The 27604-nt window shown below is 36.4% G+C and overlaps 1 protein-coding gene across 1 annotated transcript; it reads left to right on the top strand.

Annotated features, from left to right (window-relative positions):
• Positions 1-417: 417 nt before the first annotated feature.
• On the top strand, positions 418-27604 carry LOC115210927 (protein-lysine N-methyltransferase M142.8). Its single transcript, XM_029779716.2, has 5 exons — positions 418-749; positions 9921-10050; positions 12157-12251; positions 25882-26168; positions 27342-27604. The coding sequence occupies exons 1-5, from the start codon at positions 694-696 to the stop codon at positions 27500-27502; spliced, it is 729 nt and encodes a 242-aa protein (XP_029635576.1). The 5' UTR covers positions 418-693; the 3' UTR covers positions 27503-27604.

Here is a 27604-nt window from a genome sequence, read left to right as displayed (position 1 = left end):
ATATTAAATTAGAGATAAAACCACTATTAGGCAAATCAAACAGTGAAAATCATAAGCCAAAATACATAGAAATAAAATTAATTTTAAAAAAAGTATAAAATATAAAAAATATAAAATTCCAAATTAAAATATTTAAATTAAAGTTAAAATTTAAAAAATTATTTAAATAATTTAAACTTATAAATTTTAAATATATATGTATATATATATATATTTATTATTATTGTTTTATTTTATTTTATTTAGTTAATTATTAATTTTTTAATTATATAACTATCAAAAAGTATTAAAAGTTTAATATAAGATATATACGACAGGCACCTTTCAATTTCCGTCTACCAAATCCACTCACAAGGCTATAGTAGGAGACACTTACCCAAGGTGCCACGCATAGGGACTGAACCCGGAACCATGTGGTTGGTAAGCAAGCTACTTACCACACAGTGACTCCTACGCCTGATAATGTCAACATTAACATAATTTATTTTTCATCCTTTAAAATATTTTGTCATTTAAGATTATTAACGAAGTTATTTCACTTTCAACATTTATGCAATCAGCTCAAGATTTATAAAATTACCAACGCATGCATTTTTGTTGTGCTACGACACAAACAATAAGAGTTATGTGTCCTTAGGTCAATAAGATATTTGTAAACTTAGATATTGTTTAAGTTCCCTACTTTCTTCAATCATGGACGAGCTCGATATGGTCAACCCGATGGACGAATTTTATAAGAACCCGACTAAGTAAGTATACAATATATAGGTACTTGTCTATTGTAGTACCCAATATATATTTTGTAATATATGATGCATATTCGATTGTAGCTCTTTTAAGAAAGAATTTATATTACAGACATTCTTTTTTGTGACTTTCGTTCTTTCGAGGTCGATAAAAAGCATAGCCGTTGATAAGTGAAGCCGACCAAAAAAGAAAATTTCTTACTCTGTTAGTAATTAACATTTATAGCTATTCCTTAATATAAGCTTAGATTCGAAGATAAGTTCATTTAGGCTACTGAATTTATTAAACTGAAACTTCAGAACTTACAATTCATAATGCGAGAGAGAGTGAACCAGGAAGTAAATTGTATTCCGTTGCTTTATTTAATAAAATATTGTCTACAATTAGATTTTGTATATAATTAGATTAGTGTATTATATAATTTGGCGATCTGCCTATAATTTTGTACATTCACCATGACAAGCTGGTTAAATTACAGTCAAACTAACCAATATTTAGAACGTCTTTACCACCGAGTAAACGAAGGAAGCTTCTACATAGCCGCTCGAAGTGCTAAGAATAGCAACCAAACTTCTTTCAAATCACACCTTTTTGATTTTTAAAAAGAAAACATATTGTAGATAAGTAGGATCTTTTCGGTTTGACCGGCAGTTTTTAAAAATATTTTCCACGTAACTAAACACTTTTAAACTTCGTATGCTGGTAGAATGTGTTTATAAAACATCTTTTTCTCTTGGCTTTATTGAGAAAATTCTATAGTTTGTAAGATATTTGTTGTTTTTTCTTCAATTTCAACCAATCAATGACGTCTATTGAGGTGAAAAACATTCTGTGCCGTATGAATATGTCCCTCGTTTAAGAAACAGATTGGGTTTATTTACATTTCTGAAGAAAAAAAAGATACCCTTCCCCCCACCCCTAACCCTAAAACAGAATGAAATGCAATAGATCGATACTAGGGTCATAATTATGGGTGACAATTTCATATGACACCGCTAGCAAAAACTGCCGTTCAAACCGAAAATATCCGATAAGTGTCTTGCAAGTGGGTTCCAAAGAAACCAAGGTACATGAAATAAAGCGTTTTGGGGGGAATCAAAACCACGATCTGCTGTCCTGAAGACATCACCCAACCACTAGGCAACGTGCCCTCAATAATTCCTAATCACTGGGTGATTAAGGAACCATTTAATAACCTTTAATAATCTTACTCACCCAGTAATTAATGGGTTACTATTGGGTGGCAGGTAAGATATAGGTATAGGTTCTGCAGCGCTCTTACAGATGTGTGCCTCCCCCTCATACTTTGAGTATATTTTTTGAGTAACACCCGCACGATTTTCACTAAGAAAAAAAAAACTCAGATTTTTTTGCGTGGAATAAAGTACCATGACCCCCTAATATACTGTAAATCCCTTATTTTTGTTCAGAAATAAGGGGGGATCCCCCTCCCCCTCATCCTTTTCTGAACCAAAATAAAGGATTTGCAGCATATTAGGAGGTCAAGGTACTTGATTCCATGCAAAAAATCCGATTTTTTTTTTTTAGTGAAAATTGTGTGAGTGTTGCTCAAAAAATTTACCATATTTTGTTCCCTTATAACTTTCAGAAAAATGGATATTTTTAAATGAGATTTTCTGCAAATACGCTTCAGGTGGTGTAAATTCTGATTATATTGGAATTTGAGATCTAGTTTGTTTGGTTGCCAGCATTTCAAATATTAAAGTTTACCGAAAATTTTTAAATTTGGCACAATTTTAAAAATGTGTGGTCATGCACAAAATGACAGCTTCCAAATCCTGTTTCTTGACTGGGTGAAACTTTAAACCTCTATAACTTTTTGAAAACATTTTTCTGGAAAAAGTGAGATAACTCCAACAATTCAGCTTGAAAAAGTATATTATTGTGCCAAATTTTAAAATTTTCTGTAAACTTTAATTTTTGAAATGCTGGCAGCCAAACCAACTTAGATCCCAAATGTAATGAACAATATGTTACAAATTCAATATTATTAAAAAACAAATATTTTATTGACCAGTTCTAAAATTCACATGCTCAACTGTCAACAGATAGGTAAAACAAGTAGTTTCAATATATATGTCAACTCGTGCTTTCTCGCAGACAAAAGAGTTCTCATGTTCCACTTGTTACTATGGAAACAGGTATGAATGTGTCTGTGGCTTACAATTGGTTAAAATTACCAACATTTTCAAACTTTAATTGCTAATAACTCTTTATTTATTGATTTATAGCAAAAATGATTTTCACGTCATTCATTAGCCTATAAAAGTATATCATTACACTGAATATGAAATCAATTTGAACAGAATTGATGCTGGCAGCCAAACTGACTAGATCTGGAATTTGTTGTGAAAAAATATTTCTGTGGGTAGGAAGATGAGTTTCAGGAAATTCTCACAAGTTGGCTTTGTTTCCTCATAACTTTGAGAAAAATGGCTATTTTTTAATGAAATTTTCTACCAATACTTCTCTCAGAGAGTGTAAATTACAGTTATATCGGAATTTAATGTGAGAAGAAAAATAGTCAGCACGCTCACATACATACTTACACACATTACAATTTTTTTCAAAATTCCAAGTTTTATTTTGTAGATTGATGTGACATATGTCATTATATATGTGTATGAGTCTGCCATTTTTTTTTTTTTTCCATATTAAATTTCAATATAATCATAATCTACACACTCTAGAAGGTATTCATAGAATATTTCAGAAAAAAATTACCCATTTTCTGAAAGTTGTGAGTAAAGGCATAGGAGTGGCTGTGTGGTAAGTAGCTTGCTTATGATCCACATGGTTCCGGGTTCAGTCCCACTGCTTGGCACCTTGGGCAAGTGTCTTCTACTATAGCCTCGGGCCGACCAAAGCCTTGTGAGTGGATTTGGTAGACGGAAGCTAAAAGAAGCCCGTTGTATATGTGTGTGTGCGTGTGTATTTTTGTGTGTCTGTTATTGTCCCCCCAACGTTGCTTGACAACTGATGCTGGTGTGTTTACGTCCCCGTAACTTAGCGGTTCTGTAAAAGAGACTGATAGAATAAGTACTAGGCTTACAAAGAATAAGTCCTGGGGTCAATTTGCTCGAATAAAGGCGGTGCTCCAGCATGGCCACAGTCAAATGACTGAAACAAGTAAAAGAAAGAAAGAAATGCATCTCGTGTTATTTTTCATCCCACCCTTGAAAACATTTTTTCACAACATATTCTGATATAATTGAAATCTACACCATCTGAAGCGTATTTGTAGAAAGTTTTATTTAAAAACATCCATTTTTCTGGAAGTTATGAGGTAACAAATTCGGGATGCACACATGTAAGAATGCCAGGTTGTACAATAATTTTCAAAACTATTTCCGAGTTTAGGAACGATTTTTCTAGATACTTCTAGACACATCATCATCATCATCATCATCGTTTAACGTCCGCTTTCCATGCTAGCATGGGTTGGATGGTTCAACTGGGGTCTGGGAAGCCAGAAGGCTGCACCAGGCCCAGTCTGATCTGGCAGTGTTTCTATGGCTGGATGCCCTTCCTAACGCCAACCACTCCGTGAGTGTAGTGGGTGCTTTTTATATGCCACCGGCACAGGTGCAAGGCAAGGCTGGCAAACGGCCACGATCGGATGGTGCTTTTTACGTGCCACTGCACAGAGGCCAGTCGGGGCAGCGCTGGCAACGGCCACATTCGGATGGTTCTCTTACGTGCCACTGGCACTGGTATCACAGCTACAATTTCCATTGATGTTGATCCATTTCGATTTTGATAAAAAAAAAAAAATGAACAAGGTGATCGCAGCTTGTATTCCTCTTATCAGAGCTGAACAGGGACCAAACCACTGGGTGAAAGGAAACAAAATCATAGGTTAACAATCAACTTTGAATGTGTTTTCACGGATACTTGTGGACTTGGTCCCTACTGCTGAGATTTGAAAGTTTCCCTACTGTTCATTGAGAATTCCTCTTTGGCTTGTTTCCTAGTCTTTTACAGTTTCTTTCACATCCAAGATACATTATATAGCAAGGGTGGGGAACTCTTCCAGTACCTACAACTGATTGAAATTGTATCCTGGTTCTCTGTTGGTTGCAATGTCAAATATTCCAGATGAGCCGATCAACTGAACAGCCTGTTCATGAAATTAACATGCAAGTGGCTGAGCGCTCCACAGACATGCATACCCTTAATGTAGGTCTCAGGGAAATTCAGCATGACACAGAATGTGATATGGCTGGCCTTTTGAATTACAGGTACAATTCATTTTTGTCAGCTGGGTGGACTGGAGCAACAAGAAATAATGTGTCATGCTGGATGACACAATGCACCACTAGGAATCAAATATCCTAGTCACTAAGCCATGCAATTCCTCTCTCTGAAATTGTTTAACACCTGTAGAACATGTCGATGCTTAGGAAAAATAAAGAATCTTTAAGAATTCATAGGTATTCACACAATCACACCAACTATCATTAATTAAAATGATAAAATGCCCAGAAAGTTACATGGATATAAAATACTGAAACACCAAAAGCATCAGTGTTGAAAATCGGTAATCTTATAGAATAGAACTTCCTAAACAAATAATTTCTTTGGATATATATGTTTTAATCATTACAGGTTGTGATTCTGACAAAAAAAAAATTTGATTCTTCCAAAAACCTCAAAAGTTCAAATTTTGAGGCTTCCTTACTTTCCCTAACTTTTTCATCCTGAAACTTTTCCCGTATTTTTTTTTCTTTTTAGGGGGCGGAGATTTACAGTTTTTAATAATTGGAGATTACAATTATATAAAATTGAATTCTCACAAATTTCACTTCGAATTTTTTTAAACGTAAATTCCAATATTCAAAAAAAATATGTATATATAAAAATGTAAGAAAGTGAAGTTTATAGTAGTTATAATGCAGATTTCGAATCTATTTTTAGAATTTTTCTATCAGGCATGGTTTTTATGTGACAGAGTAATTAAATTATACAATAAATGTACTATATTAATGCAGAAATAAGAATGACAATTATAATTAGTGTACAGTATTAATGAAAATGTGTGTCCCACAAACAAAAGTAGATGAACTAAATAGCATTTTATCTGCAGAATTTAAGTGTGTTTTCAGATCTTTTCTGTAAGTCATGTTTTTCTGTGATAGCATATGTAAATTGTTAAACAATTGTATTTCACAAATTCAAAAATCGGGCTGATATTACAAGAAAACTTACCTTTAAAATGTAGAGGCGTATGATTTTCAACTATTTAGCTTCTGGAACATCCCTTTTTAGTGACCAACAACAATCAGCCAACATAGAAGAGCTCCACTTTCCTTGGTACCAGATTTTCATCTTCAGAATGTTTTGCTGTACTCATCACTGACAGCCCCAAGATTTGTAGGAAAAAAGTCCAAGTGAGAGTTCAAGAAGTGGATCTTTAGGTTCATATTGCATCCCAAGCTTTTTTATGATGTGAGTGGCTCTTTCACAATGTCAGAATAGTTCACAGCTCTGTGATTCCCCAAAACCTCTCTGCAAACTTTCTTAACCCTTTCATTACCAACCCAGCTGAATCCAGCTCTGACTCTGTAGTACAAATGTCTTGTTTTCATAAGTTTTGAATTAAAATCCTCCACCAAATCTTAGTCACAGTTTATGTTCCTGACACTAGCTGAATGATAACTAAGTTATTTTACTAAATTCTCTGTCATATTTAAAATAATTGAAAGAAACGCAGAGCATCTCAACAGAAATATGGTAACAAAAAGGTTAAATGACAGCTACACAGCTTTTTCATCATCATTGAGCTCTTCAAACTTTTGGTCTCCCATCGGCTCTCTAATCTGTGGCCCAACAAAAATACCTTCCTTAATTTTTGTGTCACTTACTCTTGGAAATTTAGTTTTAAAATACGTGAATCCCTTGCCAGTTCTATCCATACTTTTGACAAAATTCTTCATTGACCCTAGCTTAATATTCAAAGGAAGCAGATAAATTTTCTCAGAATCAACAGGGGGAGGATTGATGACATTCTTTTGTTAGAGGATCAAATGATCATTTTGGCCATACATTCTTTTCATAATTTTTCTCATCCCAACTGTCCCACTCACAGAGAAAGCAACAAAACTTGGTGTAACCCATCTGCATTCCAAGTAAAAGTTTCACAACCTTTAGGTCACCAACAAATATTCCATTTATGTTCCTCATACTTAATTGTTTGCAACAGAAGCTTCATGCTCTCATATGTTTCTTTCATGTTAGCTGCGTGGTCCAGAGGAACAGAAGGAAACTTATTTCCATTGTGGAGTAAAACTGCTTTCCAGCTTACTTTTGAGGAGTCAATAAACAAACGCCACTCATTTGTGTTATATTTGTGGTTAAGTTCCTCCATAACAGGATATACATTATTACAAAACACCATACCATCCTCAAGTGAGAAAATTTTGAAAAATCACAATGCATAGCATGATAAAAACTAACTTTGGTCTCCTGGAGAAGATTCCAGCCCTTTAACCTGGAACAAAGAAGTTCAGCTTGCTTTTTCGATAAGTTTAAATCATGTACAAGATCATTCAGATCTCCCTGACTCAACAAATGTGGTTCACTTGAAGAACTGTTTGGCTTAAAGTCCATGTCTTCTGTTTCTTCCTTCACACTTCATCATTTGACTCATTGTCACTCAGTGTCATTTTTTTTTGGGTGGGGGTCAGGTACAGTTAAGTGTTGACTGTGAAGTACTGGTCTCATGGCAGATTGTAAATTAGGATGTTTTACAGTATGCTCGAATTTTGATGTTATACCTCGTATATTCATCAGAGGTAGCAATCTGATCATTGAGCTCTCTCCAAATCATAGGGATGGCAAAAGGCATATAGCATGAACCTTTGGCCCATGCAGTGAGAAGCCTGACACAGGTTACCCAACACACATGAGGAGCTTAGCTTTTATCCTGATTACCCACTTTGCAGTCAAAATAATGCTCATAGCACTTTTTAATTAATGTCGTGAAACACCACCTTTGTGACTTGAATGTTAAGTCACCGTAAATATAGCAAAAGTTGTCTGCAATGTTTATACAGTTTCTTGGCATTATGAAGGTGAATGGAATATGTGAACTTAATACACAATTGCACACCTACACTTCAAGCACAACACTGACAAAGTATTGGTGACTCATTGACTCAGTGTTGCCAAGCTTTGGTGACTCGTTGACTCAGATAGCTAGATTTATGATTTCATTAGGTTAATTCTATTCATAAGCATTTAAATAAGGAGTATTTCTTAAACCATTAGCTTCACATTTCAACAGCTCAACTGAAAGGGATATCGGGGAACAGAGAAACTGTAGGTGATACAGATAATTTGACATTATTTTTGAATTCTGCATTCAAAAACATATAAGATACAGGTATTCTTTTTCTTGGGACAAATTTTTTGTTGACCAGTGTCATTTATCTACATTTACAACTATTTGCAACCCTTATTGAAGATAGATAATAGTAATTGAAAACTGTAGCAATATTTCATTCACTAACTAGACAGGCATATAACAACATGACAGCCAAAACTCAGGATCTTTAGCAAGACACAACTTCATGTATGGATGTACCTGATGAGACCCAAACTGCAAAATTGATGCAACACATGTTGAAGGGAGTCTCACCCATAAGGGACAGTAGCAGGATGGGTCAAAATGACCATTTTATAAAATAAAGATTAATACGAAATCCACCTTCTCATTACTTAAGAAATTATTATATATATATATAATACAGTGTACATTTAAACACATGAGGAATCCACTCATGGGATTCAACACGCTAGAAAGAACAGCTAGGTTCCATAACCAAAAATTAGGGATAAAATTTGACAAGAACGAAATGAAAAAATAAAAACATTTTACCATCTAGTTTCCTGGACCAATTGGTTTCTGATTTTAGTTTAGCAAGTAAATCACATATATTCACTAGGTGAAATCGTCCTCAGCAGGAACACCTTGGGTTAAATATATAAACACAAGGTGAACAAACTATGTGCCTCTTGTTTATACATCCTAATTTTTTCAAAATCTACAGCACAGCCACAGTCCTTTGGACTAAATTTTTACACGTTAGGCCACTGGAAATGAAAATTTTAATTAATTTCCATTTCCCTTTGAATATGATTAAGTATATATATATATTACCGTGATCACTGTGACCAACCAGGCTATCAGATGTTGCTACACATCGCTGGTCACAATGCACTTCGCATTGCTTTAGCCTTCAAATGATGCCACCCTGCTGGCTAAGCAAGCAGGCCAACAGAAGAAAGAGTTTGAGAAAGTTGTGGCGAAAGAGTACAGCAGGGATCGCCACCATCCCCTGCCGGAGCCTCGTGGAGCTCTAAATGTTTTCGCTCAATAAACACTCACAATGCCAGGTCTGGGAATCAAAACCACGATCCTATGACTGCAAGTTTGCTGCCCTAACCACTGGGCCATTGTGCCTCCACATATATATATATAGTATTCAAATTTACAGAAAATGAAAGACAAAGACAGGTGAGGGAACAACAAGCAGGTGTATTAGTTTAATGCTCAGGAAGAATAGAAAAGTCTTTCTTGTTTCAAGCCTATGCTCTTCAACAGAAAGGATTAAGAAGAAAAAAAACGCTGAAAGAGACAAAAAATGTGTAAGGATTAACGATTCAATATGAGATATATATATATATATATATATATATATATATGCAACAACATATGTAAACAAACTTTTTTTTCCTGTTTTCGAAAGCATTGAATGTGTATTGTATCATACAGACAAAATAGTAACATTTTGTAGCTTAATAGGTAGAGTACTCAGCCGGTATCTGGGCAGTGTGGGTTCAAGTCCCATAGCTGTCTGCTAACAATATTTTACATCATATAAGGGTAAAATACCCATTCTTTCTGCTGTTGTCACGGCTTTACTGCATTTGAAAATATTTCTTTCTTGCCTGTATGATACGATATATATATTTATACACTATATATATATCCTTTCCCTCTCTTTCTCTTTGGCACTGCTGGTGCTTAGTATCAAGTCAGTTCCCTTTTAGTGTATATTACATTTCATATATAGAAATTGATAATACTATTTTATGCTTCTATGTAATGCAGCTGTTATTGTTATCAGAGATTTAATGTTTTCTAATAGGAGATTTTACTCTCTATCATCAACTGAGAGTGACAGCAGTGATGATCCACCAGACGAGGAATTGGAGAAAATTGGGAAAGAACCTATAGAATTTTCATATGAAAATACTGATGAATTTCCTGAAAACTGGGTAAGTTTATTTCTTTGCAATTAGATCAAATGTATTCAAAGTTAATAGTATTTCAGTGTGACAGACAGCATTTGTTGATGATCAACAACAGAGATTGCTGACAAAACCCTTTTATATAACCCAAATCAATCATAAAAATATTAATACATTTTTACCTCACAAAATATGACATAATCTAGTATGAATATATAAATATAGGCATAGATATGGCTGTGTGGTAAGAAGTTTGCTTCCTAACCACATTGATCTGGGTTCAGTCCCACTGCATGACACCTGGGCCAACCAAAGACTTGTGAGTGGATTTGGTAGATGGAAACTGAAAGAAGCTCATCTTAGGTGTGTGTGTTCATGTTTGAATTTATTCCCTATTACCACTTGATAGTGTTGGTTTGTTTACATCTCTGTAACTTAGAGGTTCAGCAAAAGAGAAAGATAGAATAAGTATCAGGCTTAAAAAAATAAGTACTAGTGTCAAATTGTTCAGTTAAACACTTCAAGGTGATACCCTGGCATGACTGCATTAGGATGACTGAAACAAGCAAGCAATAGCAGATTATAAGCTACATTTTGTGAAGATTTTAAACCCAAGTTGAACAAAAATCATTTTCAGAAAACCTACAGTTATCACTGTTTTTTTTATGTAACAGTATGTTATATTAATTCAGAGAGCTGAAGCTAAGTATAATAGTCTGTAAACAGTCTAAGGAAATTTATGCTTGCTTGCTTCATGCTCTTGCTTTATGGGGCTGGAGTTATCCCAGGTTAGTGGTCCCACAGGCATCATCATGTGTAGAATCGACAGGTTCACTAATGCTCTTCACCACTGGCAGTCCTGTGCCAGTCCCTCTGCATCCTCCAAGGTGACATTGAGCCTCTGGAGATTTTTCCCAATCACGTCCAGCCATTTGGTGCAGCACCTGCCACAAGGCCTCTTCCAACCTGTAGCTACTGCATCGTATGAGAGGAAAGCCCTAGTAGGATGATCTAGTGGGAGACAGAGTACATGACTGTATCAGCACATGCAACAGACAGCTATGAGGTGGGAGGAAACTTTTAATTAAAATAATCTATGCACTTCTGTATTAAATGTAGAAGTGATGACGAGTGACAATTCTGTAAATAATAATAATATTTTAAAGCTTAAATCTTATAAATAACCCATTTTTTTTCCAACAAGGGCTTATATACCCCAATATTAGACTATTTTCTTTAGTCTATTAAACTTGTAAATATTATTATTAAAATATTCTGCTTGTTGTATGTGTGCTATGAATGGAAAAAGAGTTGTGTTTGATATTTGATGTATTTGATTGAAAATAGATGTTTATTTCATAGATGTAGAAAATGCAGAATCAGTTTCATGTAGAACATCATTCACACATATTATGATGGAATGATTGTTATGCATTTTACATTTCTGCCAAATATGGATGTAATTTTTTAGTGTAATATTTTTTTTTGTCATGAATAATGAGAGAATTTTGACAGAAAAGAAGTTGCTTCAGAATAACCACCATCATTGTTATCATTTTAACATCCACTTTTGCATGCTTGCATGGGTCAGACAATTTTTCTGCAGCTGGATGCCCTTCCTATTGCCTGCCCTCACCAATTTCCAAGTAAGGTAATTTTCCCCATGTTTGCAAGGAAAATGAAAGCAAACAACACTACATGCATGACAGTGACACTTGTTTACAGCTGTCACACAATGTTAAGGCAAGGGGGAGAGAGAGAGAGAGTCACACACACACATATATATATATATAAGAAGCTTCTATCAGTTTCTGTTTACCAAAATCGCTCACAAGGCTTTGGTTGGCCTGAGGTTATAGTAGAAAACACTTGCCCAATGTGCCATGCAGTAGAACAGCACCTGAAGCCAAGTGGTTGGGGAGTAAACTTCTTAACACAGCCATTTCTGTGCCTTAAATATTTTTAAGTAAATATAGGAAATAGAAGAAATTATGCATACATATTTGCATAAAGTAAATATTTATAAATAACCAATATTTTTTACATTTCGTGAAAAACACATACTTGCTATTTATTTGATTTATATCTAAACTGCTGAATATTCCTGAATCAATTTTTTCTTTTGGTTTCTAGTATTATAGTCAATTCTGGTATGATGAACCAACTATTAAGCTTATAACGAATAAGATCCGTGAAATAAGTAAATCTTATAAAAAAAAAGAAGTACAGTAAGTATTTACAATTACATATTTTGGATGTCTGCTTCAGCTCAAATAGTTTCATTATATCATTTTCATTATGGGGTTTAAAAAAACCCCATAGTTATGTCCCTTTACATAAACGAGTCCTATATCACTCAAGTTGACTTTGTCTTTAGTCTGTTCATCTATATTAATAAAAGCGAAATGTGTCTGGGACATTTTACTCTACATAGACATATACCTTTTTGGAATCAGGATGATTCCAGGATTGAAAACCTGTCCTTCATTTGATTCTTGAACATACAGTATTGGGATCTAATTTAAAAGCATTTGGGTTGCTATTTCTAGCGACCGTGAGAGGTTTCAATGTCATAGTACAGTTACTTCCCTTAGCCTTAAGTTATAGTAAGGAATTTAGTAGTTCTTTTATATTTTCCAGTCATCAGACTGCGGCCACACAGGAGCACCATCTTGAAGAATTTTAATCAAACAAATCGACACCAGCTCTTTCTTTTCTTATGCCTGGTACTTTTTTTATAGGCCTCTTTTACCAAACCGCTACGTTACATGAACATAAACACAGCTACACCAATTATCAAGCGGAGTGGGGGACAGAAACAGACACAAAGTCACAAATCATATATGTTTATATGTATGTCATTATTCAGTTTATTTCAAGATTTCTCGCCAATAGAGAAAGAACTGGTTTCTGATCTAGGTCCAAGGCTCCTTCATTGGAATTTCAACATCAACAACTTCCCTTAACTCGTTAGCATTGAGATTACTTTATCAAATGTAATTCTTATTTATTCGCATTGTTTTGAATTAATCATGCATTATCTTGCAGCTTTGAGATTCCATTAATGTGTTTATTTTTAAAATGACATAGCAGGGTGGGTCTAAGAGGCCAGATCTGGCCTGTTTCAGCATAAACAGGCAGAATATTTGGGCTGGATATGGACAGTTTAAGTGCTAAAGGGTTAAACCTCTCCACAACTGCATAACCCTTTAGCATTTAAACCAGCCATATCCAGCCAAAATTTTCCATTTGTTTTATGTTCAAACTGACCAGATCCAGGCTCTCACACCAACCCTACAATGTTATTTTACATTAAACAACCACATCATCGTAATCCCAAGGAAATGAGATAATGCCTGATCAATTCAAAACAATGTGAATCAATAAGTATTACATTTGATAAAATAACCTGAACACTAAAGGGTTGAAGAAATGGATCGCCCTCAATACATTATATGAAGAGAACATTTTTGTCAGTAACCAAACATACTTTAACTCTTTTGCAACCAAAATATTCCACGTGTTTTATTTTCAAACCAACCAGATTCTGCTTCTCAGACGTACTTTACACGGTTATTTTAAAATTTTGAGGCTACAATATGATGCATGATCAATGCAAAAGAGTGTGACTGTATAAGCATTACATTTGAAAGGATAATCTGAATGCTAAATGGTTAAGATTATAGAGTTTCCATTTCATACTTAGATGAGTTTAACTATTGCAGTTCTTAAGAATGTTTGTTTCATTAGTGACAACAAGGAATGACTACTGATAAAAAGCTTTCAATAAACCAGGCAATTAAGTTGGATTAAATTTGATTTGTATATTCAGTTACTCCTGCTCTGTCTATCTCGCTGTCTGTTTTTGTGTGAGGGTGCACACATGAGTGTAAGTGATGATCATATTAAGATTTGAGTGGATTTGCTATAAAACCAATGTATGCACACACACATACACACACACACATATATATGATAATATGAGGGAATATTATTCCAAACTTACAGGAAAAAATTCAATTTAGAAATACTAAATCAAATTTCACAAAATATAATATATATATATATAAATTAGAAAAAAAAAACCTCCTTTTATCAATTCAATAATAAAAAATTAAATTATACCATCTAGAAAATTATATATTATAGAAAGATTAAATATATGATAAAACATATAACGATGATTAAGTAATGTGCAAAATAATAAATGAAACGTATATATTTGATAGAATAATGACACATGTTCGTGGCTATATTTAAGAAATGATAATAGTAAAAATAATAGTAGTAGTAGTAAAATCACTTCAATATAAATATAGCCACTCTTCAGGTTAAAGATAACAACAATAATAATAAAATAATTAATTAGATAAATTAATAAATATACGTAAATAATCTTATATTCTACCAAATATATACTTTTATTTATTATTTTGCACATTACTTAATCATCGTTATATGTTTTATCTTATATTTAATCTTTCTATAATATGTATTTTTCTAGATGGTATAATTTAATTTTTCATTATTTAATTGATAAAAGGTGTTTTTTTTCTAATTTATATATATATATATAATATATATATATATATATATTATATATATATATATATATATATACGTATGTACATACATACATGCATGCATGAATGGAACAGTTTTTTGCCAGTAGAGACAAAATAATTCTTTGAGAAGAGAATAATGGGTTTGTTCACAAGATGGCAGAAGATAGTAGAATCAAACATTAATTATATCATTGATTGAATAAATCACTTTGTGTTTAAAATTTGTCTTATTTTCAGATACATACATGCATGATGGTTTTCTTTTCAATTTCTAACACCTGAATCCAATTACAAGGTTTTTACTCAACCCTGGGCTGTACTAAGAGAGACTTGCTCAAAGTGTCACATGGTGGAACTGAACCCAAGACCATACTATAATCAAACTATCTGTTTTATTGTTACTTATTGCTTGTAGAATTATTAGTGGACTCTTATGTAGATAGATGTATGTGTGTGTGTGTGTGTGTGTGTGAGTGTGTGTGTATGCACATGTATTTTTTTTTTGTATGTAAGCATATGAATATGAAAATAAACAGATCAACATACAGATGGATAGGTACATAGGTTATAAGAACAGACAAGCACACATACGCAAATGGAGACTGAAACACATGACCATATATACACACTCACTTTACTCCACACAAGGACACATATGGAGACACGGGTTCACACATATAGAGATGCACATCTGTTGCAAAACACACACACACAGGCATTCACACACAAGGAGACAGAGGTGCATACATATACAAATACATGCTCACACACACACATACATAGAAAATACACAAACACGGACATGCAAGCACATGAATATGCAGAATACATAGATACAGATGCACAACATACATATATGCATACACACACATGCATACATACGTACACACATACATACATACATGCATGCATAGGCACATACACACACACTGACCCACACACATGCGCAGAAACAAACAAAAAGGAACGCAGTGTAAATAACGGACAGAGTCAAGACTATTGAAAAGGTTGCAAGACGCAACGAAAATTTTAGGAAAATAGAAATAAGAAATAAGTGGAAATTACCAGTGAGTGTATTAAATTATAAGGCACAAAAAGAAAATGACTCTCCCCTGATACAACAAAGTATAGATCCACAGACACACACACACACACACACACATACATACAAATATATTATACACATACACACACACTCACATATATATATATATATATATATATATATATATATTTATCTTGGGAGCTCCTCTATGCTCATGACCTGGCCCTCATAGCAGAATCACTACCAGAACTAGAGAAGAAATTTCGGGTGTGGAAGCAAGGTTTAGAATCAAAAGGCCTTAGAGTCAATGTAGCAAAGACCAAAGTTTTAGTAAGTAGGAAAGTGAACTCATCACACACACCCTCAGGTAGGTGGCCCTGCTCAATCTGTTGAAAAGGTGTAGGTAGAAACTCCATAAGATGTACCAAGTGTAAGCTATGGACACATAAGAGATACAGCAACATCAAAGGAAGATTAACTGAGAAGATAGCTTTCATGTACAGCAGATGCATAGGGGTAATAAAAACCACAGATGCTCAGAAAACAGATACCATCACACTCCAGGGGAAGAAACTAGAAGTAGTTGATAGCTACCACTACCTAGGTGACCAAGTTAGTAGTGGGGGTGGATGCTCTGAGAGTGTTACCACTAGAATAAGAATAGCCTGGGCAAAGTTTAGAAAGGTTCTACCCCTACTGGTGACAAAGGGCCTCTCATTCAGAGTGAAAGGTAGATTGTACGATGCATGTGTGCGAACTGCCATGCTTCATGGCAGTGAAACATGGGCCGTGACTGCTGAGGACATGCGTAGGCTCAAAAGAAATGAAGCTAGCATGATCTGCTGGATGTGTAATGTCAGTGTGCATACATGACAGTGTAAGCACCCTGAGAGAAATGTTGGACGAAGCATTGGATGTGGCATGCAAGAGAGATGTTTGTGCTGGTATGGTCATGTACTACAGATGGATGAGGAGATCTGTGTGAAGAAGTGCCACTCCCAAACAGTTGAAGGAATCCGGGGTAGAGGTAGACCCAGGAAGACATCGGATAAGGTAGTGAAGCATGACCTTTGAACATTGGGCCTCACAGAGGTAATGCTAAAAGACCAAAACCTCTGGAGATATGCTGTGACTACAAAGACCCGGCAAATAAAGTGAGTTCATGGCTGTATCCCTACACCAGTTTCACATAACCAGCCCCAGCCCATTCAAAAGTACCTTGGATGATAGGGCGACCTGCTGTGCTCAACATCAAAATGAAAACCAAATGGAAATTGTAATTGTGATACAGTTACCGGTGACATATAAAAAGCACCATCCAAATGTGGCCAATGCCAGTGCTGCTTTGACTGGCTTCCGTGCCGGCAGCATGTAAAAAGTATCAACCAATCGTGGCCGTTGCCAGCCTCCCCTGGACCCTGTGCCGGTGGCACATAAAAAGCTCCACTACACTCACAGAATGGTTGGCATTAGGAAGGGCATCCAGCTGTAGCAACACTGCCAGATCAGACTGGAGCCAGGTGCAGCCTCTTGGCTTCCCAGACCACAGTCGAACCGTCCAACCCATGATAGCATGGAAAACGGACATTAGGGTTAGTAGCATGTGCTTTTAACCACTACACCAAGGTAATTGAGGTAGTCAGAGTATGCAACAGAATACTTAAGATTAGATTAGTGCTTCATCATGGGTTAGCAACCATTATCTCGGCCTATGCCCCTCAGCCGGGGCTACCCAATGAACAGAAAGACCAATTCTATCACACCCTTTTGCAGACTACTGCATTGATGAATTACAGTTAGTAATTCTCTCTGTGGATGGTGACTTCAATGGACGTGTTGGACAACATGCCGGGGCCTTCCATGGTGGCTATGGTTTGGGCTCCTGCAATGAGGAGGGAACCAAGCTGCTGGAGTTCTGCAATGTAAATGATCTTATGGTTTGCAATACTAACTTCAGAAAACCTGCCAGTCACCTAGTCACCTACTGTTCTGGCAGACACACTAGCCAAATTGACTATATCCTTACCAGAAAAAGGGAAAGATGACTGCTTATAAATGCCAAAACCTTCCCAGGCAAAGAATATACCCCACAACATGGACTGGTAGTTAGTGACTTCAGGATCAGGGCTAAGTGGATGCCCAGAAGACGACCAGTATGAAGGAGAAGGGTCTGGAAGCTTAAAGATCCTGCCAATGGACAGAGATTTAGAGACGTATTACTTGAAGTCTTTGACGAAATAGCAGGGGATATAGCTTCACACAATGTAGAAGACAACTGGAGGTTTCTACAGAACAATCTGCTAGGGACAACTGACCAGATCTGTGGATGGTGCAAAGTCCCCTCTCGACCCAAAATAACATGGTGGTGGAACAATGTTGTTGACAGGGCTATTAGAGAAAAGAAACAGGCTTGGAAGGACTGGAAGAATGGTGGTAGCAGGGAATTGTATGAGACTGCCGGAAGGGAAGCTAGGAGGCAGGTTTATTTACCCAGAGAGGAAGCAGATAAGAAAAAATTTGCCATTGTTCTGTGCCATGAGGACCAAAGACTTGAGGTATTTTGTTTTGCAAGACAGTGTGTGAGAGAGAATTGTGATGTTGTAGGAGAGAAATGTGTTTGCATGGATGATGGTTCACTTGCACTAGACGAGGCTGCAAAGAGAGAGGTTTGGAGACGCCACTATGAAAGGTTACCAAATAAAGTAAATGAATGGGAGAAAGAGAGTCTGCCAAATGTCGACCCATCAGAGGGACCTGCTGTCCGAGTTGACAGTACCTTGGTAGATAAAGCAATTAAGAGTATGAAGACAGGGAAAGCCCCCGGCCCATCAGGAATCACTGCAGAGATGCTCAAAATATCTGACAGTGTTGGCTATAGTCTAGTCACCCGTATAGTTAACCAGGTGATACACGAAGGAGTCATACCCAATGACTGGTGTAGCAGCACTGTAGTCAACTGCTACAAAGGAAAAGGTGACGTTTTAGATACAAATAATTACAGAGGTATCAAGTTGTTAGATCAGGTAATGAAGTTTCACGGAGAGAGTCATAGCCCAAATAATTAGGGAGAGAGTCAGTTTAGATGAGATGCAGTTTGGGTTCGTGCCAGGGAAAAGCTCCGCTGATGCTATATTTCTGGTAAGACAGCTGCAGGAGAAATACCTGGCCAAAGATAGACCTCTGTACCTGGCTTTTGTTGATATAGAGAAAGCCTCTGACAGGGTCCCCAGATCCCTTATCTGGTGGTCAATGAGGAAACTAGGGATAGATGAATGGCTGGTGAGGGCTGTGCAAGCCATGTACAGGGATGCCGTAAGTAAGGTTAGGGTTGGCAACATGTACACAGAAGAATTCAAAGTAGAGGTTGGGGTCCACCAGGGTTCAGTACTTAGCCCCCTCCTATTTATCATAGTCCTCCAGGCAATTACGGAGGAATTCAAGACAGGTTGCCCCTGGGAGCTCCTCTATGCTGACGACCTTGTTCTAATTGCTGAGTCACTATCAGAACTGGAGGAGAAGTTCCAGGTGTGGAAGGAGGGTTTAGAATCGAGGAGCCTTAGAGTCAACCTAGCTAAAACCAAAGTCCTAATAAGTAGGAAGGCAGGAAAACCATAAATCCCGTCAGGTAGATGGCCCTGCTCAATCTGTAGAAAAAGTGTAGGTAGAAACTCTATAACATGTACCCAGTGTAAGCTATGGACACATAAGAGGTGCAGCAATATCAAAGGAAGGCTAACTGGGAAGATAGTTTTTGTATGTGGCAGATTCTCAGGAGCAATAAACACTGAAAATATGTAGAGAACAACTTCTGCCACCTTCCAGGGAGAAAAACTAGAAGTAGTTAATAGCTTCTGTTACCTAGGCAACCAAGTCAGTAGTGGGGGAGGGTGCGCTGAAAGTGTAGCTGCTAGAATAAGAATAGCCTGGGCAAAGTTTAGAGAGCTCTTACCTCTGCTGGTGACAAAGGGTCTCTCACTCAGAGTAAAAGGTAGACTGTATGATGCATGTGTATGAACAGTCATGCTCCATGGCAGTGAAACATGGGCCATGACTGCTGAGGACATGCATAAGCTTGCAAGAAATGAAGCCAGTATGATCCGATGGATGTGTAATGTCAGTGTGCTTACTCGATAGACTGTAAATACCTTGAGAGAAAAGTTGGACCTAAGAAGCATCAGATGTAGTGTGAAAGAGAGACGACTACACTGGTATGGTCATGTGTTGAGAATGGATGAGGATAGCTGTATGAAAATGTACCACACCCTAGTGGTTGAGGGAATCTATGGAAGAGGTAGACCCAGGAAGACCTGGGATGAAGTGGTGACGCACAAACTTCGAACATTAAGCCTCACTGATGCAATGACTAGCGACCGAGACTTTTGGAAATATGCTGTGCTTGAGAAGACCCAGCAAGCCAAATGAGACCATAACCTTGTGGCCTATGCCAGGGGTGTAACCAGCCCACTTATTAGTACCTTCCCTTCATTGGACGCTGCTTGCAAATACCTGTTGAGGCAAGTGAAATCGAAATCAAATTTGATGACAGGCATCCATGCTAGTGGAGCACTAAGAGCACCATCAGAGCAGCTAACTGGCATCTGTGCTAGTGACACGTAAAAAGCGCCATTCGAGCGTGATCGTTACCAGCATCGCCTTACTGGTACTTGTGCCAGCGTGCAGGTAGCACATAAAAAAAAAAGACTATTTGGGTGTGGCCGTTGCCAATACCACTTGACTGGTCCTCGTTTCTGTGGCACGTAAAAGCATCCACTACACTCTCTGAATGGTTGGCGTTAGGAAGGGCATCCAGCTGTAGAAACTCTGCCAGATTGGAGCCTGGTTCGCCAGTCCTCAGTCAAATCGTCCAACCCATGTTAGCATCGAAAGCGGATGTTAAATGATGATGATGATATATATTATACATATAAAAATGTATATTACATATATATATAAATATATATATTCTACATCTCTTCTCTCTATATATAAACGGCAGTTTGTCTGTGCGTGATTCTGTGTGTCTGTTTGCTTGTACCCTCACCCTGACCACGGCTTTCAACCGATTCTGATGAAACTTGACACACACATAGCCCAATGTCATAATTCAAAACTAACGCAGCGAAAATGTTGAAAAGTTCCCCCAGTTCTGAAAAAAATCGATAAATTCGACATGGCGTCAAGAATCAGAAACACGAACCACAAACTGTCTAGGGGACGCAACTCCACCTTTTTTAAATCTCAAAAAAAAATTTACCATCATGTTTTTCCATTTTTTGGCTATAACTCTCTAAAAATGCTTTATAGTTATTTCCCTTACAAACCCGAGCAACGCCGGGCGATACTGCTAGTATATATATATATATGTTATACATATAATATATATATTATACATATAAAATTATGTATTACATATATATATTATACATAAAATATATATATTATGTATTTTACATATAATATATATATTATATATATATATATATATATATAGATATATATATATATATATATATATATCATGTACATTATTTTACATTCGACAGATATTTGTACTCATCTTGTTTGTTGTTAACACGTTTTGGCTGATATACCTTCTAGCCTTCATCAGGTGTCTTGGGGAAATTTTGAACCTAGGTTCTTGTTCCTAAGGTATTTTTCGATGTTATTATTATTATTATTATTATTATTATTGTTATTGTTTAGGTTACTGTTTGGAATCAAACTTGGAATCTTGGGGTTAGTAGCCACTACGCCATATGTCCATGGGCATATGGCATAGTCTGTCGAATGTAAATAGTATAAATAATGTATATAATTCCTCATTCTCTTAAATATAGAACTATATAGAACTATATATCATGGTTCTGTATTTGAGAGATGAGGAATTATGTACATTATTTACAATTGACGGATATTTCTCCTCGTCTTCCTTGTTGTTAATACAACGTTTCGGCTGATATACCTTCCAGCTTTCATCAGGTATCTTGTAGAAATTTTGAACCTGGGTTCTCATTCCTAAGGTATTTTTTGATGTCGTCATCATCATCATTATTGTTCAGGTCACTGCCTGGAGTCAAACTCAGAATCTTGGGGTTAGTAGTGTGTGCTCTTAACCACTATGCCATATGCCCATAGCCTCCATGTTTGCCATGGAAGCCCCCTGCATATTGTCCAACATGTCCACTGAAGTCACCAGCCACAAAAAGAAGGTCCCTGTCATTCATCAATGAGGTAGTCAGCAAGAGGGCATCATAAAATCAGTGTTTCTGTCCATCAGGTAGCCCCAGCTGAGGAGCATAGGCCAAGATAATGGCTGCTAACCCATGTTGCAGCACTAACCTTATCTTAAGTATTCTATCACAGACTCTGACTACCTCGATTGCCTTATCAACCCATTTCTCCACAAGAAGTATACCCACGACCCAGACCCTGTCAGTGTTCCCTGCCCAGAAAATCTTGTACCTATGTTCTTTGCCTGTGAGGAACCTAGCAGAACCTCCTCTCCACCTTACTTCTTGGATGCTGCACAAATCTACATGTCTCCATTCAAGTATCTCAACAATCTCACCAGGCCTACCTTTTAGTGTTCCCACATTGAGTGTGCCAACTCTGAGGATGTAGGAGATGTGGGCCCGTGAGACCTTGGGATGGGGGACAGCAGTGTCATGTACCTGAAAAGAAAGCTCACATTTGGCAGAATTCATAAACAAACAATAGCCTTCAACCTTCAGACATTACACCATCATTTTTATGCACTATATGATCACTACCTTACATAGGAGATAAAACCCTAAGTAGGGGTGGAGATGGCATTAAGCCTTTAGAAGTGTTCATGGGAGACATCCGAAAGATGTCAGAGGATAGAGACTTCCGGTACAGGTGGTGGGGTAGGAGGGCCTAGGTACCGCGAAACAGCAACTGCTGGTGTCAGGGAATAACATGATAATAGTGAGATAGATTTGAAAATCTTAGAGTTTTCGGTCAGCCAATCTGTGACAAAATTAGAGAAATGAATAAGTAATAATGTGACAAAATTAAATAAATGGATGAATAAGTGATGATAGTAAATGCGCATGAAAGAGAGAGAATTGGATCGAGCGAAGGGAACTTAAGTTTGTTTTTAAAACATAACAGCGTGGAAAATGAAACTATGTGTATATAGGTAATGAAATAGATAGAATAATGAAAAGAACTAATAAGGGGATTATGATCTGCGTAGAAAGAGAGGTGTTAGTTATATAATATATATATATATTATATATATATATTATATATATATATATAATATATATATATATATATATATATATATATATATGAAGGCACGACATATATCCAGCTTGAGTTCACTGCTGAAAAAGCTAACTATGAAGACCATGATTTGAAATAAAAAAGTCTATTGTGAGGCCTGTAAAGTTATTTTCACTGAGGCAGGGAAAATGAGAGAGACTAAGGGAAAGTGAAAGTGTACATACACACACATAGGTATATGTATAAACACATGTAATTTATGAAACATAAATACTTCTATAAAATATTGTCATGGCACACTGATCCCTTGCTGAAGAGAAAGCAGCATGAGAATGCTACAAGTACAGTTTTTTTGCATGATAGAGAAAAGGCTTATCCCTAGTAGATCCAAACAAGGTCATTGAAATTCACAGCATTACAGTGTAGGAAATCAAAGAAGACGGCTGACCATCAGGGATAATCACTGAAATGTTGATTGATAATATCTGGAGAAGTAGATCGCATTTTAGCCAATTTATCATATAGTAAAGGAAGGTGTCATACCCAATGACTTGTGTAGCAATATCTTCAAGTACTTCAAGGGCAGAAGAGTGTACAGAAGAGACATGACTACAAAGACATGAAATTGATGGATCGAGTTATGAAGCAACTGCAAGAGAAGTACTTCTGAGGAAGAACAAGACCTAGGAAAACATAGAACAAAATGAGGAAGACTATTCTCAAATGATTGAACTTTATGAAAGAGAGATGGTGACACAAGGGGTGATGTAGTGCTAAATAAGACCAACTGACTCATGCCAGCAGGGCAAAACAGAAGTTAAATTGTGGTAGCAATGGTAGTTGGGATATATAACATACCATCTATATTTTGTGTGTCATTCATTGTGTTTCTGTTAAGTCTTCATGTAATGTACCCTCTTATCTCTCTCTCTCTCTTCTTCTCCCTCCCTCTCTCTCTTTCATATGCATAACAAGGAATGGCTTTTTGTATCCAGTACCCTATACCTTAATCCTTCAGCATTTAAATTATCCATATTCATCAGAAATATTCTACCAGTTTTGTGATCAAACCAACCAGATCTGGCCTCTCATACCTACCATACAATGTTATTCTTAAAATACACAACTACATCATCAAAATTTCAAAGCTATGAGATAATATATGATTAATTCAAAAGAATGTGAATGAATAAGCATTAGATTTGACAAAATAATCTGCATGCAAAAAGGCAGCTTTCTTTCTCTCTCCCCTCTGTCTCATGCTATTCATCACTCTCTCTCCTTCCATTCTTTATTGACAGGTATCACTCTCTCTCTCACTTCTGTCCTTTTCTTTTCTATCACTCTGCAATCCCTTAAATTTCTCTTTTTTTTTTGGCTACCATGCCATCCATGCTGTCTTGTTCCCACAAACATGTAACTGCATTGCTATCATCATCATTTACAATCACTTAGAGTTAGGGATTAAGATTAGGTTCAGGGTTAGGGATTAAGAGACGGGATGGTTACATTTGGAAAGTTATGTTAAAAAAAAAGAAGAGAAAAAGTAAAAACTGAATCAAGCAATCAACTATTTGCCTTGAAAAAATTATTTGGTTCATGATCTAAAGTGGGGATGCTTTGAATATTGTGAATCTGAAAAAAATCTTTTCAAAATTTCATTCATTTTCCTAAGTTCCTTTTCCCCTTCTCCATTTTGGTGTATGCAACTAGATCTAAGTATTTAATTTTTTGAATATTTTACAAATTTTTTTTCTGAATTGTTTTGTACATGGAGGATTACAGTTCTGCTTCTGTAATCCAGTTGTCTCATAAAAATAAGAGATTTGTATTAAAATCTGTTTGTTATTTAAAAATAATAATGAAATTATTGTATTCAGTGCTCAGGTGCACCACAACTTGTCAAAAGTGCGTATAAAGAATATGCAGTAATGTACAAATGTCTGGGAAGTGAACAGTGTATGAGTCAGATACATGTTTGCGTGTGTATGGAGAGGAGAAAATCAGGTGTAGTGTTGGCGAATCTCAGGAAGCATGGAAGTTTTGAAGGATGCAGTGCTCCGACAACTAACAACTGATGCCGGCAGTTTGTTCCGTACTTCAGCAACTCTTAGCACGAAAAAATATTTCTGAAAGTCATGGGAGCTGTGCTGTTTTCTGACTTTGTATGATTCACTGCTGCATTGTATCCAGGTCTGATTGCAATAAAGATCTATAGTGTATGGGATCTGTCCTCTTTATTTCGAGGTACAGCTTGATGTCATCTGCATATTTCAGCACTGTGGCATTCTTTAAGTTGGCATCTATGTCATTAACATATGCTACAAATAAAAGGGGGCCAAGAACAAATCCCTGTGGTACACCAGATGTCATCTCATAGGGTGAAGAGTGCTGTCCTAGAACTGTGACAACCTCTTTTCAGCTGATAATGAAGGACTTCAACCAGCTATGGAGATCATCTCTTACACCCATTGCAGGGAGTTTCACCATAAGTCTTTTGTGTGCCACAGAATTAAAAGCCTTAGCAAAGTCCAGGTAAACAACATCCACCCAGGAGCTGCCATCAGTGATTCGGGTAATGTTCTCAAGAAACTCGATGAGTTGATTACAGCAGCTGGAGTTAGGAATAAATCCAAATTGTGATGGCTGGATGAGGCTGTGAGACTTCCAGAAGTTCCAGAGGGTTTCTCTGACACAGGATTCCATCAGTTTGGCAATGCAGCTAGTAAGACTGACGATAGTTGACAGGCGATGTGCGGTCACCTGTTTTGAACAGAGGGATAACACTGGTAGTTTTCCACTGCTCTGGAGTAACACCATTGTCAAGACAAAATTGAAAGAATAGTGAAAGTTGGTTTAGAAGAAAGTACCCACCACATTTGAGAAGTAGGTATGTAATACCATCGAGACCAGGAGAGGCATAGTTACGTTTATTCTTAAGGTGGCGTTGTAGCATTGCTGGTGTAAATTTACATACATGTGTGTAATTTGTTTCAGAATTGGCTGTGTCTGCTGTCCTACTATTCACCGAAATCTTACGGGCACTCTTAAAAAGGGTAAAGTATTCCTTTTTGATGTTGATGAAGCTAAATGCCAGCAGTTTGATAATTATGTGCCCTATGACTTCAACCGACCAAAAGAAATGGGCGATGATTATAAGGGGAAATTTGATATATTGGTAGCTGACACACCACATTTCACTTACATGTGCATCCGAAAAATTATTATAACCATTCAGTATCTAAAGAAGTCAGACTGCAAAATTATGTTTTGTACAACTACAGGTATGTTACCAAATTTTTAAATTTTCAGCGCTTTAAATTTTGTACATTGTTCATAAGTTGGATAGATTATCACAAACTTACCATGATATAGTTCTTTTTATAAGCTAAGTACTGGTATGCAGGTATTTTGAAAACACCTCACAGTGTAATGACCCTGCCCTGCATAGTTACAGGCTGTCCTTTGGCAAGGCATAACACCTGTTCTGCCACCAAGGATAAAGTAAAGTCATGAGACTGCAGCATGGCAGTTGTGAAGAGGCAGTTGAAGAGCTCAACTCATCTAGTGGTGCTTCTTACACTGATGCTGAGTAGAGGAATCCTAGAAGATCAACAGTCAGGATCACCAAGTTCTATCAAAAGAGTAATTGCAATGCATCCATTGATGGTGGCATCCATGGTTGTGTAATCAGCTAATAAAAGATTCACCATGACTCAAGCTCCCAATTCAAATTCATAATAATGGAATTGGATGGCAACAGAGTCATGGGAATCTGCAAAAACAGCGAAAAAAATATGCTAAGTTCTGATGTAAAGCTACTTGGATGTAGCTATAACTAATGTTTGTGTAACCTACTTTCTTCTCTTTGTTCAAAAGAACCTACTTTCTTTTGAACAAGACTGCATTATTTGTCATGTGTTAATACCAGAAAACTTTCAAGGCAATTTGTAGACTGCTCTACATGGCACCCTATATAATCCTCCTGCTTCTGATCTGCACTAGAGTAACCATTGCCTTATAGACTTAAATTTCAGTTGAGATCTGAAGTGACTGACTTTTGGAAAGGTAACCAAAGGAGTTATTCATTTTGAACTCATGGTTATTGACGTTTCTGTAGATCATAGGGTTGTTGGCTATAACACTGCCAAAATAAATGAAGCTCTAAATTGCTTTCAGTTAGGTTTTTTTTTGGTACTGATCCACTACATGTCAACAACAGTTTGATGTTGGTTCCATATTCTTTATCTGGAAAGATCTTTTAGTTTATCTGCTTCATTTGCACTTTTTCTTCAGTCATTAACACATCTGCAGTAATTAACCTCTTTTTTAAAATATGTAATCTCATTGAATGCATGCTGTTAAATTTTCAGATTAAATTCTTTCTTAATATGTTTTTAAATAATTAATAACAAGGTTTCTTGATTGATTTGCTTAATTAAAATTTTTTTTTCCAGAACAAGAGCCGCTTGTAAAACATGTTGAAGAGTTGCTTGAACTGAAGAAAACTGATTGGGTAATAGGGCATGCAGGTGGACTGCAGAATCCATATGCATGTTTTACTAATCTCAAGGATGAATTTCTAGAAGTAAAAAAAGTGGAAACCCCAAAAACTTGAAGCTGCTCACTTTAAGCTCTTTTGTGAAAATTGAAAAAATTCAAGTAAACACTGATAAAGGTGTATTAAATTTGAATAATTTTATTTGGGTTTTTAAAATTG

This window comes from Octopus sinensis, linkage group LG4, assembly GCF_006345805.1.
Source record: "Octopus sinensis linkage group LG4, ASM634580v1, whole genome shotgun sequence".
NCBI classification, from domain to species: Eukaryota; Metazoa; Mollusca; class Cephalopoda; order Octopoda; family Octopodidae; genus Octopus; species Octopus sinensis.
Note: the sequence above shows the minus strand (reverse complement) of the source record. Positions and strands in the feature narration are given on the sequence as shown.